Below are 21,724 nucleotides of genomic sequence, written 5' to 3' on the forward strand. Positions count from 1 at the left end.
CTAAAGGCGATGGATCGGTTGGAAGCATTGCAGGGCCTGGACTAAGCTGAAATCAGGACGGGTGTACCACGGATGTCGGTATTGCGGTGCTCGAGACTCGCGCAGCGGCGGCATTTCAGAGGAGCTGTGGCAATGTTGAGGCTGCATTGTATGTCGAGGTCCATGTGCCATGCACTCAGCGAGCAGGGAATCTGCTTCAGAACAGGCAGCAGTGATGCCCCAATTTCGCAGGGATGCGCTGGTTCTGAAATGACGATTTGGAGTCGATTCATCAATTTCTTGAACCAATGCTCACTTCCAAGGGTCCTGGACTGGATTTGGCACAACTTGTCAGAGTAGGACTCACAGAAGAGGAGCACATGCACTTGTAGCAAGATGCAAGTGAAGTCTTTGTTGTCCATGAGACTTCAGTAGCAGGAGGCAAGCCCAACCAAGCCCTTGGAGAACCTTAGAAGTGTGGAGAGCAAAGTCCAGTCCTCTCGCTCCCAGGCAAGAAGCAGCAAGCAGCAGGCCAACACAGCAAAGCAAGCAGCAAATTGGAAGCCCCTCCTGACAGCACAACAGCTCTTCTTCCTGGCAGAATGTCCTCAGTCCAGAAGTGTTCTGAGTGTCTGTTGTCAGAGGTCCAGTACGTATACCCATTTTAGCCTTTAAAGTAGGGAGACTTCAAAGAAAGGTCTTTGTAGTGCACAAGACACTGCTCCCTTCCTGGCCCTGGCTCCAGACACACTACAAGGGGGTATTCAGTTATTTTTGTGGGGACAGGCAAAGACCTAGTCAGGTGCATGTATCAACTCTTCCCTCCACTCTATCTCAGGAAAACATGTCAGCCTGGTGATTGGCTGTCAAGGTATGCACGGCACACCTCCGCTCCCTTTGTGTGATTGTCTAGTGGAAATGTACAAATCCCAGCTATCACCCTGACCCAGACATGTATTCTAGGGACAGAGAGAGGCACAGAATGGTTAAAGTAAGAAAATGCCAACTAAACAGGTAAGGATGTCTACAAGGTATATTTAACAAAAACTAATTATTTCAATCTATATCCCGAATAGGATGTCTCACCATGACATCACAAATGAATTGAGGAAATAAATGCAAAATATTTGTGAAGAGGAATACATTTCAAATAGCGGGGTATATCTTTCATTATTCTGTTTATATCCAAATTCACAAACTTAGGTGTTCATTGCAACAAATATTCCCATACATCGATAACAGAAATTGAAGTTATGCTGTATGAAGATTAACTGGTCATCAATGTATAACTTCCCGTCTCACAACAGTGTGTCCTATACACAGGACTAGGATCTCCATAGGTTAATTCAACAATCACTAAAGGGAAGATTGGGTTAAATGTTGACGTTTCAGTCAGGACAAAAATTATTTGTGTGAAGATGCACGACCCCTTTGATCAATTACTTAAAAATCAAAAAGATGTGAAAGTGGTCTCTTGAAATCATAAACCTATGTATCCTTTCATCATATTCATACACGATCTTATAGAACTTAACAGCTGCTGCGTCTGTCTGTTGGGGCTTCTAACATTTGTGGAACGCCAGTGGAGTTCACCGACAGACACAGCGGCTGCTACATTCTGTAAGATTGTGTATGAATACTGCCAAAGCCCTTGATGAGAGGGTTAGAGTTAGATGTAGAAAATCTGACATGGCATAAAATGAAGACAATCAAATCTAGTGCTCTTGAGTTTTAACAGAAAAAAAACATTCCATTAAACATAATGTGGTAATTGAAAAAATCATGTTAGTCTATTTGGGGCTGTAGACTGTGACGTAGGATTGTTTTCCAGTTGACTCACAGGTAAGGGTGAGAACAAATAACACCGTTACCCTCAATGTCTGGTGCATTTAGACTTTATATATGCAAAGCTAATCAAACTTTTCCCACTAGCATAAATGTCCTGTTCTCTAGTTCGGAAAACATCCCACCCATCTTACAAAATATTACAATTGAACTGATGAGTAGGCTGGAGTTGGAAACAAAGGATAGTGCATGGTTCGTTACTGGTGGAATAGGGTGTTTCAGAAATGGGTGCTCTGATTGGGGAGTCAACATATAAACAGTTCCATTTCATCTGCTGCCTCTCCTAGCAACAGGACTTTTTTCCTTCTTCTGAGGCACTGGTGAATCTTCTCTTCTTTTTACAGTGGCACATATAGTCAATATCATCTTGAATCATTGGCTCCTTGCTAATCATTACATTCAGCATTATATAACATAGCAGTCTTATAAGTGCACTCATATATATTGTGCTTTCCTAAAAATAAGAACATAACATATCAGGCAAAAGTCCTCAATATAAACAAACGTAACCCCGTCAATTCCTGACCAACCATTATCCACCACCCCTCAAATCGGTCGCCTCAGCCTTTACAGTGATCTCTAAGGGCATTCTGCCAGACTTGATTCATACCCATTCAGGGGCTTGGTGCACAGACCCATGTTTCAATGAGCCTAGAGCTCTCAGTTTAGACAGGAAGTTTAATAGCACAGGTAATGATGTAAAATAACCATGCCCCAAGTCTTTTCAAAAGTTCTCTGAGGCCATTGTAGATTGTGATGCAGTTTTTCCAATATCATAGTATGCCATAATTCCATGACACGCAGTGCCTGTCCTGGGGGTTCTTTCTTTTACCAAAATCTAGCAATCAACGTCTTCGCTGCCCCAGCATATGCCTAATCACAGTGTGTCATATTCTGCCCCATGGGCCCAGCTTGCAGTGATATGATTTCAAGGCATCGAGTCACAGGTATTCGCAATATGCTGTCAATGTGGCTGAGCACTTCCTTCCAAAATATATTGATTTTAACACAGCTCCAAAACACATGAAAGTGCCTCACATCACCAACAGCTATTGAAGGTGTTTGGGAACATTTGTTTCAACCTATCTGGTGTCAAATACCACCTCATGCAAATCATCTACTCCAGTGGTTCCCAAACTGGGGTCCACGGACCCCCAGGGGTCCATGACACATTCCCAGGGGGTCCGCAGGCAGCAGTTTTAAAAGCAATGCAAAGTTCCTTGTATAAACAGCAGCTTTTGGGCAGCAATAAAAGGGTGAAGATAACTCCAGTGATTAATGTACCTGCTTCAGAGAGATAGGGGGTTTGTCCAGTGGCAGCTTTGAGTCATCTCAGGAAGCCCAGATGGTTAATATGCCTGCTGCAAAAAATGTCTACCATGCATTTAAAAAAAAAAACAGTATTTTGTTTTGTGCATAGCTCAGTTAGTTCCTGAAGAAGAAGAAGAACACAAAGAAATTACACAGTGCAAAACATAAATTGGGGTTACAGTATCATCAACCAAAATATGGATTCAAGTTTCGTAGTGATTCATCTCTAACACGAGAACTTTTCTGCAACTATGCAACTAACTGCGATGTTAGTAATCAGGCATTTCTGTGTAAAATTATGATTATCTACAGAGTAAGGGTTAGTACTAATGGTGGAATCACCGTGTTCCCGCCTTATAACTAGCCCATATATTTGTTACTCATCTTATAGTAATAGTAGATAAACGTGTACTACATGGACATGTTGGCAACTGGGCATAGCAAAAGATGAAAAAATAGCAACAATGGTAATTACTAACAGCATTAGTGCAGTTATGATAGTACCTTAATCTCAATCACCCTATAGTGACCGCACAAAAAACCTGAATTCATGCGTGTCCTAATGGCGGATGAATTAGTTTGATTAGGAGGTAATCCAAAATATTTTACTTATACATATAAAATTAGTAGTCTGTGCATAGTGTGGGACGTGGAGGCGTGGTGTTGTAGAATGGCAGAATGAGAAACGCCTACCCCTCTGTCAGTACGGGATGGCCGCGCCGGCGAGTGCTGCGGGTGAGAGAGGAGACCAGAGGAGACCAGATCTAAGAAGGCAAGGGAGAGAAAAAATGACTCCGTTAGCTCATAGTCATCGAGCATAAAAGGTATACCTTGGCAGGAGCAGGTGGAGTCTACTTACTGTGTCCCCTACTCGTGACCGCCTCTAAACCTGCCCTTCTGATCAGGATCGCCGGTAACATTTGAAAGAAGCTGTGTGCTAGTTATAGCCGACTGGTTTCCGCGAACGGTCTTGGTGGAATGGACATGACCCCTGACGTGATCTGCATCAAGCGAGATTACTGCAGACTAGGGCAGCCATGATGGAATGGTGTCTCTACACCTGAGTAATCTATATGTATGCAAAGTTATTTAAGTTACATCATAAACGAATAGCAGAAATCGATGTATTCCTATAGTAGTAAATGAGAAGGCTTTACAAGTTGATTTTAGTATTCCTGTTGGGTAATACATGAACTGTATGCCTAATCAGCCTATTCATACGTCTCTTTGTGAGAACAGGAAGTATCGGTTCAAATTACTTTGAAGCGCCATGTTGGAAAAGGAAATGAATAATTATTCTTTAATAGTGGTATATATGGCGCGCTATCAATAGTCCAAGTGGATCTTAATAAACAACATTCAGACCCTTGTGTTAGTAACCATTGGCACGAAAAAAACTGAATTCTGCACAAGTTATAAGTACAGATCCCAGCAGGAAACGAGTTATTGGTGGTTAAGACAGAACCCATGATAGATTCTTCTGCTAGTAGGGAGTGATAACGGGGAGGTGTGACAGCGGGAAGGTGTCATGAAAATGGATCTCACTCACATCCTGTATGGGGAGAACTATAAGTAAGCAGAATCAGTGTTGTTAGCCCAGTTCTACCCATGGTATATCGTCATTCAACCCATCCCTGTTGCTTTTTAAACGGATGACTCACCGTGGTTCTTGTCTAAATAGTGTTTGTGTGGACCAGTTGGGATTGGATTCAATTAAGGTCCAACGTAGACTATCGGGGAGTGATTCTGCTCTAGGCAGTGGTTCTGAAGCCTAGTGTTAGTTTTTCTACAACAAAACTTACTTTTGTGTTCCCCAATGTGAGTCTTGACCGGGCTGGTAGTCATGCCCACATACCTCATGGAACAAGGGCAAGTACTGAGGTATATACAATTTTTTGTATTACAGTTAGTATGGTGTTTTTGAAGCCAAGGTCTGTCTAATCCAAGGTCGATCTGTTTGGATGCTGAAGTTTGAGGGCATACTGTGCACGTCCCACACGGGAAGTGTCCCTCTACTGGAGGTAGGAACCACAATGGGGTTTGTCTTTGTATTGTGGGTGTAAGTCGGGTATGGGCCAGGTTGTCCCTGAAATTTTGTGTACGTTTAAATGCGAACAGTGGGGGCGGGCCTGGGCTAAAACTGCCTGTCACGAGGGTCTTACAGTGTCTTTTGATAATTTTTTGGATCTTGTTTGAACTTGGTGTAAACGTAGTGACACATGTTAGTGTTTCTGATTCAGATTTCTCTCTGAATTCCAAGAGGGCCTCCCTATGGTTGTTCCTTGCTGACTTATGGGCCTCTTGTATGATCTTCTTAGGGTAGTGTCTCTGCCTGGGACTCAAACTCAGTGAGTGTGTTATAATTCCTGCGAAGTCGCAGGAATTGCCCAACCGGTAAGTTGTTTTTCAATGCTTTAGGGTGGTGGCTCTCATACAGTAGAAGACTGTTTCTATCTGTAGGTTTTCTGTAATTGGTTATCTTGAGCACGTCGTCCTGTAGTGTTATAAGGAGGTCTAGGAACTGAACTTTTTCCTGTGACTTAGTGCCAGTGAATTTTAGAAAGGGATCAAGGGTGTTGATCCATTCAAAGAAAGTACCACACTGTTCGTCATCCCCTTGCCAGAGCATGATTATATTTTCGATGTAGCGACGACACAGAAGGATATTGTTCTTGTGTGGGTTATTCTCTGACAAGATGAATTTTTCTTCGAAGTCAGCGATGTATAAACATGCCAGACTCGGCGCAAAGGTACTTCCCATGCTGGTGACTTGAATTTTATGGTATAGTTGTCTTTGGAAGGCAAAAAAGTTCTCTTTAAGAGCTAGGGAGGCACAGTCACAAATGAACGTAATTGGAGTTTCATATGGCCACGGGTCAGCATTCTGTAAGGCGTTCTCTAAGACTTTAAGTGTTTAGTCCTGAAGGATGTACGTCTAGAGTCATGAGATAGTTGATAGATGCTGGTTCTGCAAAGTTTTCAATCAAATTCAAATCTTCCATAGTGTCTCTGAGGTATGTTGGTGTTTTTTCACTAAAGGACGTAGATAGAAGTCGCAGTACTTGCTGAGTGGTTCCAGCAGAGAGTCGATTCCAGACACAATGGGTCGGCCTGGTGGTGGTGTAGCTCCCTTATGGATCTGTGGAACTGTGTAGAAATATGGGGTACGTGGGTCATCTTTAGTGAGGGAGGCTGCTTCCTGAGCGGAGGTCCATCCTTCTGTCTCAGCCTCAGATGTAAGGCTCATGATCCTGGAGGATAAGCAGGCCGTAGGATCCTCATCTATCGGCCGGTAGTATTTGGTATCCGACAGTTGGCGGAGACATTCAGCGTCGTATGTATCAATGTCCATTAAGACAATGGCCCTACATTTGTCGGCTGGCTTCAAAATGATGGTTGGATCATCCGTGATGATTTTGAGTAAATTCCTCTCTTCCTTAGAAAGGTTGTTAAAGGGATGTGTGTAGGTAGTATTCTGGACATCTTTTAAGATAGCCTGTTCAAAGGTTAATACCTCATGAGGTGTCATGGCAGCGGTTGGTGTGAATTTCAATTTTTTGTCTTCAGACTGGTCCCAACGGTAGGGGTCTCAGGTTTGCCTTGAAAGAAAGCCTTAAGCCTTATTTTTCGAAAAAGCTGGTGAAGGTCTTTATGAAGTCTGAAAGGGTCCCCCTTGGGGGTCGGGACCAAGGCCCTTCTCCAAGAGCTTGGATTCATCCTCGGTCAAGGTCCGGGACGAACGGTTGACTACTAAGGTTTTGTCGTCTTGCTCCTCAGAACCATCTGTTCTGGATCTTGCCAGTGGACGTTCTTGGGTCCTCCTCTTCTTCTGCCTCTGCCCCTCCCTCTGTTGAGAAAAGGGGGGGGGCGAGAAACGTTGGTATTGAATCATCAGTGGACCATGTCCTGGTGGTATGTTCCACATCGGTTGTGGTCTCATCCACTGTCCAGGGTACATAGGTGGTTGGAGGGGCTGTGGTGGAGCAGCGGGAGCATACTTATCCCCCCTACTTATTTGTTGTTTAGGATTAGCTACAGGACTCATTGCTTTAACTTATCTTCTGGACCCCGGAATAAAACTTCCTTTGGGATCTGGTTAGATAAATTTATCATCACACACACACTCACCTTCACAAGACCTACACACCCGCATGCACAACTGCGGCACCTCCTTAAAAAGATCTCCGATAAAGAGCCCTCTCGCGGGGCCCTTGGGGGACTGCAGCGCCACCCCCACGAGGAGCAAAGCCCGATGATGAAGCATGACACCCACAAGGGTGTGTGAGGGCACTAATTCTAAAAGGAGGAATTCCCCCGCCTTCACTTCGATCCCACCAACATACTTTCTCCCTGAACACACTACATCTTAATCAGAATAGGCTGTAGAGAATAATTTTTTCCTTAGGAACAGCTACCATCATTATGTTGACAAAAATTAGAACTCCAGATAGAACCATGCACGACATAGACACAGTCATAACTGAGATGGCAGAAAAAATCGACAAAGTAGAGGCCAAATTAGATGTAGTAAGCGATCCTCAAAGCGAGAATTATTCATGTTTTCCCATCACGGAGAAACATAGTACACTCCAGGAAGTTTTTACATCTCTGGTTACAGAGCTGAAACTGCGGCAAGCATCTAAACCGGACTTGAAGGTTCCACATGTGGAATCCAGGAATTTGGCCCCTAGTTACCCAGAAAGGGTCCCCGCTCCCGCCCCGCATCTGTCAACCACGACAACACTGACACCATTGATACACCACCTATTTGCAGCTGGCCTCAGTGGGGAAATACAACAGGAGACAAAAGCATCCTACTATCCCCATCCAAGACATTCTAGGGGAAAATATTCCCAAAGGGTCCACAGCCAATGCCACAGACACCAATAAATCAATCTCCAGAAGAGCAAAAACACAATTGAAGAAGCAAGAAAAAAATAACCCAAATCTGAATTGCTACCTCTCAAAGGCTCTCCGGAAGTGCTTAGCTTCACCTGATCATGGCCATACTGCTTCCAAAGTGAACCCAGACCCTCCACCTCTGGAATCTGCAACCATATTGCAGAAGCCCGTCCCAGTTTTCCAAAACGCAATGTCCTCTAATGGCCATCGCTCCAGCCTAGAAGCACGAACTTTAACGCATCAGCAAAGTGCAAGATTTGGTTCTTTGGCAGGCATAAAAGAAGCTGGAACAGCCCACACCCCTCCATGGAACAGCTTTCCCGCAGTTCCTACTCCTTCAGAAAACAGGGTGGACAGTGCAACTGCCTTGTCTTCCGGGCCGCCTGCATAATCTGGATTTTTACCTAATTCGTAAACCACAGGGGCTAGGACATTATCGATAATTGATAACTTTTCAAGGGGTAGCACTCCACCCAATTGGCACGCCAGCCTAACTACTTCAAACAGGCTTCCTCAGGCCACAAACACAGCCCATGCTCGGAATGGAGAATTTACAACCTCTGACTCAGATAACAACATTACAGTATTCACTCCAGATTATACCTCCAGAGGAAGCATGGCTACTTTAAACAGGGTAAATATTTAGCGAGTTCTGCACCATATAAAGGAGCTGGCACACTATACAACAGAGGACTTATTATGAGTACAATTCAAGCCCACAAGTGGCAACTCAGTGAGAGAATCAACAATAGCAACGTGGAAAAACAGTGCCTTTACCCAAATGATCTTAACAGAAATGGTCCAATTCACCAGCTGGAGGATTCTTCGGGAACAAGCTCTAGGACAAGAAAAATAACTGTATATGCTGAGAGGACATTGTAGCACAAAAAGGATGCAACTGCAGGGAAGGTCCATATTAAGAGGCATCTCCCCAGCTCCTCCAACCAGTGCAATCCTCAATCTGAGCATATGCCATGCCTCTACCGTAAGAAACTCCACGACAGCATGCAGAATCACAGCTGACCCACAAGCCTTGCTCCCATCAAATGATTTGAGCTGGCTAGCTCACAGTTTGGCAGGAACACAGCCTATACACTCCTAGCACCCAGAGTTTAAACCAGATCACAACTGATGAAAGAGCAGCAGACACAACAACAGTGAGGCATTTCATTTTATGCAGAGTGGCGATCTGCTTTGTCTGCAACAAAATTGGACACTGTCCCCACTGTTAATCCTGGGATTTTCAGAATTTCAGCACTCAGCTAAAAAGTTTAATATATTCCGGAGGCCACCTAGAAGTTTATACATCTATATGAATCTGGCACTGGCAGTAACAGCAGTAAAAATTCAGCTAACCATGGATATGGTAACAGCTGCTCTACAGCAGGGCCTGCAGCTGAAAGGGTGTGTGACAGAGATTTTGTTCCTAATCGTGTACTTCAACTGCACAGCTAGCCTGAGGCTAGGCAGATGAAGGAACTGGAAGGGATCATGGAAGAGCTACTCTATAGCTATCCCAATAGTTGGACAATAATATTTGGTGACTTCAACACCCGCAGTTTAGCAAGCGAGAGTGTGGTCAACTCACTAGCTGATCCTGCTTGTAAAATCCTGAATAGATCCCTCAAGGCACACTTCCGCACAAGATGACTCTTCATTTTGAAAAAGGCCCAACTCATACAGCAATATCTCAACCCTGGATTATGTATTCATGAGCAACCCCCTCTCAGAACAATTTCTGGACTTCTCGATAACACACCAGCAGCCCAGTGATCATCTTCTACTTACTGCTGAGATATCTATCCAGTCACTCAGGCCGTCCATCTTGAATACCATGGGCTCTGCCCCAGGGAAGAAATCCACACACTCCTACGAAAGGTAAAATGGAGTAAAAAAGATATCTTGTGCCTGGCAACATGGAAAATCAACTGGCAATCAGATGTCTACTACTACTCTGTTCAGCACATATTTTCACCATGGCCATTAACAGCTGCAGACCTGTTCCATCTAGCACTCAGTCTGTCTTTTAGGAAAAGGAATGCTGCAGCGGCAAAGGCACTGTGCAAAGGTGAAGCAGAGCAAAAGAACTCGTAGGCATGCTGCCCGCTACTACAAACGCTCAGAGAAGATCTTTGCCATGCATGGGTAACAGTCAGGAAAGCACACAATATGCATGTTTAGCAGCATAAACAACAACAGGAAGAATCACAGTGGCTATATGTCTACTCTCTTTTAAAACAGACAGGCTGATTTCTGGCTGTTCATCAACACCCTCAAATGTCAACTCTCATGACAGATGTAATGGAGTCCCAGCAGATGCACGAAGCAAGCATGTTCCATTATTATACTGTATGCCCTTTACTAGAGCCTGCACAACCAATCAACCTCCCTCAGGAGACAGTACTTCGCATAACAATTTGTACATCAAAAACGGGGCCTGGAAATTAGCTGGTCTTCCCCCATCCTTACCTAATACGGAGTGTAGCCGCGTGCCTAAAATTCTGAAAAACATAAGGAGCGAGAATGGGCTTCCTGGCTACCTATCCAAATAGGACTATGACTTCTGGGCCTCTCTCTCACACCCCTCTGTCAGTCTGAAGCTCAAACACTTTAACCTCTGAAGCCTGGAAAGGCTTGATTCTACAACCTAAACTAAAAAAGGAGACACTTCGGACCCTACAATCTACACTACTAGACATTGAGGCCAAGGAATACACAAGTCTTCTATTACATGACCTAGACATCTGGGCCAGAGACGAGGCCATCCTCCCTGCGTGCCAATCAGGCTTTAGGGAAGGGGCCTTGACGACGGATACCATCTTGGCCGTGGCCTATCTTGTCGAGCAGCGTACTCTCGCAAACCATCAACCACTTTTTGCCTTTTTTGTGGATTACTCCACAGCCTTCAACAGTGTCAACAGGAATATTCTCTGGAAGAAATTACAGACATGGGGAATCCCTAAAACGCGGCTGGGCGGTATTACAGCACTTTACTCTGAAACCTAAGTATGCATCAAGGTAGCCCAAAATACAGCGGAAGATAAAATGTATTCAGACCAAGGACTCAAACAAGGATGCCACCTGGTGCCTATGCTTTTTAATTTGTATACCGATGTCCTAGGAAAGTCCCTAAAATCCGTTAACCTGCTAGTACCTAAAATCGGGTGAAATCACCTGTTTATGATGCAGTTTGCCGATGATCTGGTCCTAATGGATCACACACAAGTGGGTTTACAGAGAGCCCTGGACGTACAAAATACAAACAAGATCGCCAACAAACTAGTGGCCAACTGCAAAATAACAAAGGTTCTTATCTTCGGCCACTACACCCATAAACCCACACACCACTGGAGCCTGTGCAATTTGAAAATAACTACTGCCTCCAAATACAACTACCTTGGCGTGTGGTTCGTGAGCAATAGCAAACCCAAGGCACACATCTCTTCCATTAAAGAAAAGGCCAAGGCAGTGACTTACGCCTTGTGTGAACTTCACAGCAGCATCATCTAATACTATGAAAGAAATTCTGAAGGTTATCTTCACAAACAGAAAAAAACTCTGGGTTGGACTATCATGCGGAAGCCTTCTCCAAATTAAACCTGGTCATGGATAATTGGGAAAACCTCATACACCATCCACTGGCCTTAAAAACTGAATTGAAAAAAACAAGTGAGGGTTCTATTCAGGCAGGAAGATCTCTGACCATCTAATCCTCAACTAGCAACATCCAGGTTATTCTAAGCTCTTATAGGGAAAAGCTCTACCAGCCTTACTTGAATAGTGCGTGGAGCAAGTCAACCTTAAAGCAGATTTTGCTTCCCAGACTCCTGGTTTTCCAATAAAGGACATAAATGCCAGTTGGAAGTCATTGGCAAACACCGGGGCCTGCAGTGTATGCTATCCGCATGGGGAATCCTTGGTCCACTTGATCTGCATTTGCCCGGACTTGTTGAATGCACGCCACACTTTAACAAAGCCTCTCTTTTTAAAATACAGTGCCTACACTTGCACTGAAAATGCATACGTTTTCATCCTGAAAGCACGCTTTTCAATATTGGTGTACATATATTAATCAGCCAAGGAAATGCTTCTAATTTAGTAGGGAGTTGGGAGAACCAGACTATGGGATAGAAACATAGTGAGACTTTGGCAAGGAAACACAGATTCCAAAAGAGAGTGCCAAAGAGGATCTAATACATGAATGATTAATACAGCGGAATAACATTTAGCAAGCTAACACAACACATCTGTACAAAGAGGAAAGATTCTAAAGATTCTACCACTTTATAAAACACTGATCCATTCACACATTTCGCAGAAAGTCACTAGGTTAGGGGTCTCCAACCTTTTCTTTAGGAAGAGCTACTTATGTTTAATGAGAATCACCCTGAACTACCAATATTATTCGTGTTGTAGTGTTCTAATAATCATTACATCAGACAAGATTATATTAGTGGCTACCCTGTGCAAGATTAGCAGCAGTGATCCCAGCAGGGCATCAGGCAGGGTTGCTAGCAGTAGCATCAAAAAGGTTTTGTCAGTTTGGAATGCGTTTACGTTGGTAATTAAAAATAGTCATAGATTCAACGTCCATGGCACCAATGTAATAATATTAGTAAAAATTCTCCCCAACACCAAATGATTGATCACTCAAATATCCGCTTTACATGTATTTTGTAATATATTTTGGAAATGTAACCATTTTTTCTTCAAACTTCAAGTTAGGAGTTCTAAAGATATACATATTTTGGTCTTGATACACACTTTTTAATTTTGGTATATACATATACTAATCCAGACAAGCAAACAGTTTTTAATTTAGTAGGTTGTGCAGCAAGCAGAAGAGCTACTTGCAGGTAGCTGGAGAGCTTCCAGTAGCTCATGAACTACTCGTTGGAGAAGCCTGCACTAGGTCCATTCATCTTCCAGTGCTCCACAATATGCTGACTAAGAAACACAGACAGAACTCTGCTAATGAATCCAAGACAATTGCCAGTCTCAAAAGGACATAGATAGTAGACCTACTGCACTTACTGAATAATAACTACAATATAGGTTAATTGAAAGGATTTAACTAATGTATTCTGAAGGGTGTTTCGTCAACATGCCTATTCTTTAAAATAGGCTTCATATGGAAGGGATAGTCCAGTTTAGCAAATATATTTTGCCCAGCAATGTGAGTGTTCTGTTTATCTCCTGGCTATCTCCCAGTATAATAGTCAAGACTTTTAAGTGATATGTTTACTATCAGGAGCAAAAGCTACACATTGTTAAATATCCATGTTGTGTTTGATCCACTTTTTAATAGGTATTAAAAAAAGGTTGTTAACACTTAATTGCATTATTTCCAGTCAAAGAATTTCCATTTCAGGCAATTATTTGACGTTATTTGTAGTCAGACCATGTCAACTGTAAACAGATCATACAGGATCATGAATAAATCAACATTTAAGTTAAAGACCAACGCTGAGCAAATGGTTAAAAAATGTAATGGAAACAATGGTAACTGCACAAGATGATACATTGTTACTGACATATACTACCCGACACAATGGGTGGATCTTTCTTTAATTGTGAATCCAGAAACATTCAGGTTACATTCCTACATAACTAACAACTAGTTTAACAGATTCTAAGGCATTTTAGCCCTGCTGTACTTTATATCCGATTCACCACACTCTTTATCATCTCTGCAACATGGTTGCATGGACCACACAATGTACCACAAACACCTTAAGGTTTCTGTCAGCACTGATTGAGGAATCCGCCACTGGTTAGTCTACTGGATGGAAATCCAAGAGATTGCAGACGTGCGCAAGATCACTCTGCCAGTCTGATTCAGCTGCATGCTAGTTTGCTGCGCTGAAGGATGTTTGGCTTCCAGAGATGTTTTTTAGTCTCAACGTAGAGAGCTTCATCGGTACTGATGCCAAGCAGCATTCGAATGAGGTCTAGGTGTTCCCAGGCATGTATTTTGCTCACTTAGAACTTTCCTACTTTCTTCTGACTGCACAAGGACCCCGTTCTTCAGCAACTTGCCATTGTCAAACCCTGCTTCAGATCCAGCTTGTATCTTGCTCTGCCAACAACTCATCGATGTCCAATTTTTCTACTTAAACTTCTCCAAGTCAGAAGGAGAACTCTCCATTGCTGTGGGTCTTAACTTTTGATTTTGAAGAGGTAATTGTGGTTGGTGCTTTGTCTTTTGTAGTGCTATTTTTATTTCTGACTTTAAAAATGTATTTCTCGGTTCTACGAGATAGAAAACATGCAGGCTTCCTCGCCATCTTGGACATGCAGCCACACCTGGAGTATGGAGGGACTACTTACTTACCAACAGACAGGAATTACTTTTTAACCAATAGTTAATATTTCCCGTGTTTTGAAGTCACAGCACATAAGTTCAGAAAGTCATGGATTCTGAAGCCTTCAAACATGATAACTTTCTTTTTAGATGCTGAATCAGTGACACATTATTTCTGCTGTGATCAACCAGCACTGCCAACGAGAGGCCCTTGCTCTCACTCCCGACAGTGGATATAATTACACACTCTTCATAGACGCTACACTGAAAAAGCACTGTCATTTTGATTTGGTTAGCTCACTAGCATTGAGTGTCAGTTTTCCCAAGACTCTGCTCCTCGCTACTCTTGGTTCATTTTCAAGATACAGTGCTTTAGTTTCGCGGAGGCAGATAGTGGCCACTACACAGGATTCAAATGTTTAAGACGTTGCACATTTTTGTTTTGTGTATGCTACAAGTAAATCACCTAACTGTCCAGAATTGCTGTATCTTGCTCTGTTTTAGAGATTTGATTCACAAAAGAGACAAGTACTCACCATCCTGCGTGGTTTGGCTTTACTGTGTTTTGGAACACCTTGTATTTCCTTTAGTGTTTGTATAGTCGTGTCTCACACTACGAGACTGAGGCTTATCCTTCCTCTGATCATTTGCGATCATTGCAAACACACAATCTTGGGGTAAACCACTGACCGTTGGCTTTCCCCATCTATTGTTTTTTAATTCTTTTGCTTGTATCATAGCGTTTGAATGGGAGCTGCTTCTTCAGACCCAAGTCCTCTCCACAGTAGGTGCCTAGTCTTCATCTCACTATTTGGCATAGGTCTGGGTCTGCCTAACTTGCTCCACCCTGGATCCCCTGTTGTTCCTTTCTGCCCATGTATTTCACCACAGCATGTTAAGACTCAAAAAATCTTATTTACATGCTTAAATGCCCCTGTGGCCTGATATACATCGGCATGACCGAGAGAAAAATCAAGGTTCGCCTAACTGAGCACAAATCCAACATCCGTAATAAGAACACCAAATCCACAGTAGCGATGCACTTTCTTGCTAAAAGTCACAACATCAGCCAGTTGAGATTTCTGGTATGTGAGGTGGTACCGATCATGGAAAACAGAGACAACCGCAAGTATCTACTCCAGAGAGAAACGGCTTGGATCTACAAAATGAACGCTCTGGTCCCACACGGACTCAATGACCGCGTCGAACTCAGTTGTTTCCTATAATCTTTGCTCTGTACATCCAGTCCCTTTGAACCTACAAATTTTCAGTTTTTTCTCGTTTTCTAATTGTTGCACAACATTGCTTTTTACTGTCTTTTCATATCTGTTAATTTTTATATATTCATTACGTTTTAAATACTCATTTTTCTACCTCTTTCCACGTTTTTCCTCAACCTTGATTACCTGTCTGTCTCATTTTCAGTTTCTTTTTTTTCTTTGCTCATTTCAATCAACTTTATTTATCATATATTTTTTTACTTACCAACAGACAGGAATTACTTTTTAACCAATAGTTAATATTTCCCGTGTTTTGAAGTCACAGCACATAAGTTCAGAAAGTCATGGATTCTGAAGCCTTCAAACATGATAACTTTCTTTTTAGATGCTGAATCAGTGACACATTATTTCTGCTGTGATCAACCAGCACTGCCAACGAGAGGCCCTTGCTCTCACTCCCGACAGTGGATATAATTACACACTCTTCATAGACGCTACACTGAAAAAGCACTGTCATTTTGATTTGGTTAGCTCACTAGCATTGAGTGTCAGTTTTCCCAAGACTCTGCTCCTCGCTACTCTTGGTTCATTTTCAAGATACAGTGCTTTAGTTTCGCGGAGGCAGATAGTGGCCACTACACAGGATTCAAATGTTTAAGACGTTGCACATTTTTGTTTTGTGTATGCTACAAGTAAATCACCTAACTGTCCAGAATTGCTGTATCTTGCTCTGTTTTAGAGATTTGATTCACAAAAGAGACAAGTACTCACCATCCTGCGTGGTTTGGCTTTACTGTGTTTTGGAACACCTTGTATTTCCTTTAGTGTTTGTATAGTCGTGTCTCACACTACGAGACTGAGGCTTATCCTTCCTCTGATCATTTGCGATCATTGCAAACACACAATCTTGGGGTAAACCACTGACCGTTGGCTTTCCCCATCTATTGTTTTTTAATTCTTTTGCTTGTATCATAGCGTTTGAATGGGAGCTGCTTCTTCAGACCCAAGTCCTCTCCACAGTAGGTGCCTAGTCTTCATCTCACTATTTGGCATAGGTCTGGGTCTGCCTAACTTGCTCCACCCTGGATCCCCTGTTGTTCCTTTCTGCCCATGTATTTCACCACAGCATGTTAAGACTCAAAAAATCTTATTTACATGCTTAAATGCCCCTGTGGCCTGATATACATCGGCATGACCGAGAGAAAAATCAAGGTTCGCCTAACTGAGCACAAATCCAACATCCGTAATAAGAACACCAAATCCACAGTAGCGATGCACTTTCTTGCTAAAAGTCACAACATCAGCCAGTTGAGATTTCTGGTATGTGAGGTGGTACCGATCATGGAAAACAGAGACAACCGCAAGTATCTACTCCAGAGAGAAACGGCTTGGATCTACAAAATGAACGCTCTGGTCCCACACGGACTCAATGACCGCGTCGAACTCAGTTGTTTCCTATAATCTTTGCTCTGTACATCCAGTCCCTTTGAACCTACAAATTTTCAGTTTTTTCTCGTTTTCTAATTGTTGCACAACATTGCTTTTTACTGTCTTTTCATATCTGTTAATTTTTATATATTCATTACGTTTTAAATACTCATTTTTCTACCTCTTTCCACGTTTTTCCTCAACCTTGATTACCTGTCTGTCTCATTTTCAGTTTCTTTTTTTTCTTTGCTCATTTCAATCAACTTTATTTATCATATATTTTTTTACTTTTTTTATTTCAGACTTTTCCTTCCGTACATGTGGATTTTATCTTGTCTTCACTAACTTTAACTTCACGATCTAACTGTTTCCAATTTTTTTACTCGTTCTACCTGCCTCTTAAGTTGTTCTTTTTCACTTATTGTTTAAACACTATCATTTCAACTGTTCTAGGACTCCATTCCAATATGGCTGCCTCTGGAGCTCTTTATCATTTGACCCCTTTTCCCTTTCCATCTTTACGTCACGCTTATTAGCGTGTTCCTTCTCACTGTTTACTAACCATTATACTCGTTGGCGTTTGACTACACGCGTATATGCTGTTCGTCTTTTGCACGTTTGATACTAGTGATCAACTGGATCACATAATTCACAGGTATTTTTCGTCTTTAAATGTACGGTTTTGGGCTTTTCATAATGCACCGTTGTTTTCTTCATTTGTGTACAAGCGGTTTTACTTAATAGAGTATCACTCACGCATCGTCGTCCCTAATATTTTTTTTCACTCCAAAACTCTTTACAGGATTGATATCTTATTCGTTGGTTTCACTTTTACCTGATTGATATAATCGGGGATACCTCCAGTGGCTTATGTTTTTTCACTATTAGTCAACTCTTTCTTGACTATTATTGTCACACTACTTCAGATCTTATCACAAGGGTGGATTAATGATTTTTTACTGATAGGTAACATTATTGAAGAGGCCGCTAAATCTCTCCTTTTGTATTCTTTAGGACTTCTCCTGATGAAGGGTCATGTGACCCGAAATGCATTAAGCGCATTTAAAAGTCCTTTGTTGAACCTTTGCATTTAAGCAACTATCTCGTGAATGTAATGAGCAATCCAACATTGAACAATTATTCGTCAATAAATTTGCATGTTGGAACATTTCTGAACTGAGCTTCACTCTTGCTATTTTGGCTGTGCCTAGAGGGACACTACTCGTTTTTGACTAGTGCAATTCTCACTCATTCACGCGTCCTGGTTTAGGAGACGCTTTCCTCTACAGCACGCCCCAACTTGTGTACAATCAACTTAAGAATTGGTGTGCGTGGTCTTCTCATATTCAAGACTGGAAAATTAGGCATCTCTGGTGTTCGACACCATCTTGCCATCCCCAGAGGAGGGATCTTTGTTCCAGCTAGTTGACCACAGGGGCCCCCACAGAGCGACCCACACAACAGTCCTCCCCATACTCCAGGGACTTCACTCTTATGCTCGCTCCTTACTCCGTTCACCTTCACACATCCCAAGGAATTGCGCCACATCAGAGCACTGAGCAATAGTCTTGCTAATGTTACCAACGTTCAGTGATGATGGGTACTTTATATACACAAAAAGATCATTCCTAAATATTGGCACTCAAACACTAATGGGCGAAAACAGAAGGATGGCAAGAGAAATAATTTGAGTCCTTTTTAAATAAGCTGAATAAGGGCACCATCCCAGACCTCCGCAATAACGTATCTGCAGACTCTGGGGCCAGGGCATCATACAGGCATGTCATGGCACTGGATCCACCCCAATAGTTGAGGGAAATGCAAACCTGGTTGTGTGTGCCCAACACAGTTTTTAAGAAAACAGTCGTCTCCGTAATCATTTAAAGCACTGTTCACGAACTTGGTCCTTTCCATCAGATCGTTTTTCATGCTCCTCTAGGATCTTTCAATAACATTTTGGTCCTTTCTAGTTTTGCAGAAAACAAAATTACAGACTCCACGTATGCCTATTGTGTCAGTCCTAGGTGCGCGTTTGATAAGGTGAAGAGGAATCATTCATGGGATAAGCTCAGTAAGAAGGCCATACTCACCCTCCTTCTTCATTCACTACAAGCATTACATAGAGACAGGTGGTTGAAAGTAGAGTTATTATGGGTGAAGCGGTCTCTTCTGAAATATACACATGGCTGCGCTTCCGCAGAGGTGTGCATGGAGACTGCTGTTGGAACTGTTAGCTTTACATATCAGACCTAAACAGCAGCATTAACATCGCGATTTCACATCCTCCAAAAATCGGCAACCAACCAATCACATCTCTTCAAAATATACGGACAATATAGTCTCATTGAGCAAACCACTGGCTGGTCTTCTGTGACTGAGTTCTGCTCTAGAATCATTTTCTTCGAATATTTAAATGGAAATAAATATAGGCAAATCTAAAGTAATAGCCGTTTGTCTTAAAGAAATATTCTGGCTCGTTGTTCATTAATCGCAATAAAATTGAAAGTTTATCTGTATATAAATACCTGGCCAGTTTGTGTGAGTGAGCTAGTTTTCGAAAACATCCCTCCTCCAGATTACACATTTAAACACCCTGGCAAAAATGTGCACAGTGCTTCTCTGGTACCACTGCTGCCGAGGCAGCCCTCCGGAAATGTGCACATTTTGGTTGACTTAGTCTACTGTAATACTTACAAAATGTGTTATTGCTGACTCCACGTCACTGGCACAAACCCGTGCGTTTTTTCAACCTTGTTAGGATTTAAAAAAATAGCTCCTGCTTGATAATTACAATACTATGTTTGGAAGGCAATAGAATTAAAATGAGCGAGTCAAAGAACCCATGGAATAGGTATTCCCAAACTGTAACACATTCACTATTGCTACTAAGCAGTAGAATTGAGCTGTGAAAAACATTTTAAAATAAATTCCTCAAATCTATATCATTTTTAGAATAGTAATCAATTATCATCAAACCCTTATATAATTGGACTGTTCTAAAATCCTATGCCTACCTTCGCAGAGAATTGTATTTAAGAGCATGCTGTTCAGTACATCTTAAGCTGAAGTTGATGAAACATTGATTGGGTTGTTACCTTACACTGACGTTTTGCCACCTTGTTTTGATTTACAATCCCAAAAGGTTGCAGAATCTGTGGCTACAAGCAGCAGTTTGTTCTGCATGTTCTTTTGTGTGTGCCCTGTTCTCCTAACTGCCCACATGAGATGGTTTTGTGACCCCTTGAATTGCTTCACGCCTGTTGACAGGCACTGAGTCTATGTCTCAAAGACCGCAGCCTCAGATGACCACTAGATATGTCAAATATATAAGCGCAACCGAGAAGTTACTGTCAGTGACTGGCATCATATAATTGCACAGGTTCAACTTTGCAGACTGCCACTTGTAGAATGTAATTCATTAGGCACTGTGATTATCAACTTTTACATCCTGTGATGAAAAAAAACTATTGCCTTATTTATTACATGCTTATCTTGTACATCGCCTTATTTAACACATTGTTTTGAATGTTTTTTCACTTACCTTTCTTAAGACAATTTCTTTTTTTCAGTTTGCTTTAGCATTTTTTGTAATATTTTTCATTGACTTGGCAAATTGTGTATACGTTACCAAAGAAATAAAGACAGGCAAGGAATAAAAGGAACAGATGACAGAATCAGGACGAGAGTGGTAAGGCAGATGGCATAATGAAACAGACAAAATAAATAGGACTTTGCCAATGATAGAATATATCTATACGCAACACAGGGAAAATCAAACCTGTGAAAAAGAGCAAAGGTAGATAGAAAGGCGGAAACAACAAAGAGAGTCGTGTGAGTGATATGGAAATGAAAATAGAAAATGACAACAGGAATTATAAAGTGGAGCTGTACAATTATAGCTGAAAAGAAGCAGACGTTATAGACTCAGGAGATTTGGTTAAAATCGTTGACAGGAAAATGTAATTGAAAGCCAACGTGTGGTAGAGTAAGGAGGGATGGTGCAATGTTGTTGTTCCACAGATGCATCTGTATATCAGTTAATAGGAAACATTCGCATTGTTATGTCATCAAATTGTTATTAACATTTTATAATGAAATGTTTATTTTGTTGCAGAAATTCCACTAGCAACTTCGATTACTCTTCAAGAAATCTTTAATCAAAATGGCAGGTTGTCTGAAGGCATAATTGATCATCTCTGTGTCCTTGAAAATGGTACTGTGAATGCAACAGTTACTTCTTCTGTATACATCCCGAACCTGGATAAATTAGTGTGTGGCTGCCAAGATGGAAAAATTATTATAACACCTGCTTTACATGCTATACGGACAAGTCTTCTACAAGAACATTCACTTTTAAAAGGTAATTTAATAATACAATGTTATTGTGCGTGCAATGTTGATTGAATTGTCGCATTAACGATGCTGAAAATAAAATCCTACGCTGATCAACAGGTACAATAATCACGACAAATCTTAGTATTAGTGCCAACTGCTCCACTGGAGCAATACCCCTATAATGTCAGGTTATTTTGCTTTCCGTGCACTTCTTTCATTCTCCATAACCGAGCAGAGGTGTATTTTTTTGTAAACAATGATGCAATGTTATTTTCAGTATTTGTCTGCACCTTGGAAGACTTCTGCATTCGATTCTTTGAAGGATTGTAGCCACCATAAGTGAAATGTTTACACACTACGTTAACAGGTTCCCCAGTGTAAGACCCATCTATTTCATGTA

The 21,724-nt window shown here is 41.9% G+C and overlaps 1 protein-coding gene across 4 annotated transcripts in view; it reads left to right on the forward strand.

Annotated features, from left to right (window-relative positions):
* WDR72 (WD repeat domain 72) overlaps positions 1-21,724 on the forward strand; it is a 1,103,881-nt gene that overhangs the window by 401,570 nt on the left and 680,587 nt on the right. For all 4 annotated transcript variants that reach the window (XM_085644161.1, XM_085644164.1, XM_085644162.1 and 1 more), the window contains exon 11: positions 21,104-21,349. In XM_085644161.1, coding sequence (XP_085500287.1) covers positions 21,104-21,349 — 246 coding nt within the window. The remainder of the gene's footprint in view (positions 1-21,103; positions 21,350-21,724) is intronic.

Source organism: Triturus cristatus, chromosome 3_1, assembly GCF_964204655.1.
Source record: "Triturus cristatus chromosome 3_1, aTriCri1.1, whole genome shotgun sequence".
NCBI lineage: Eukaryota > Metazoa > Chordata > Amphibia > Caudata > Salamandridae > Triturus > Triturus cristatus.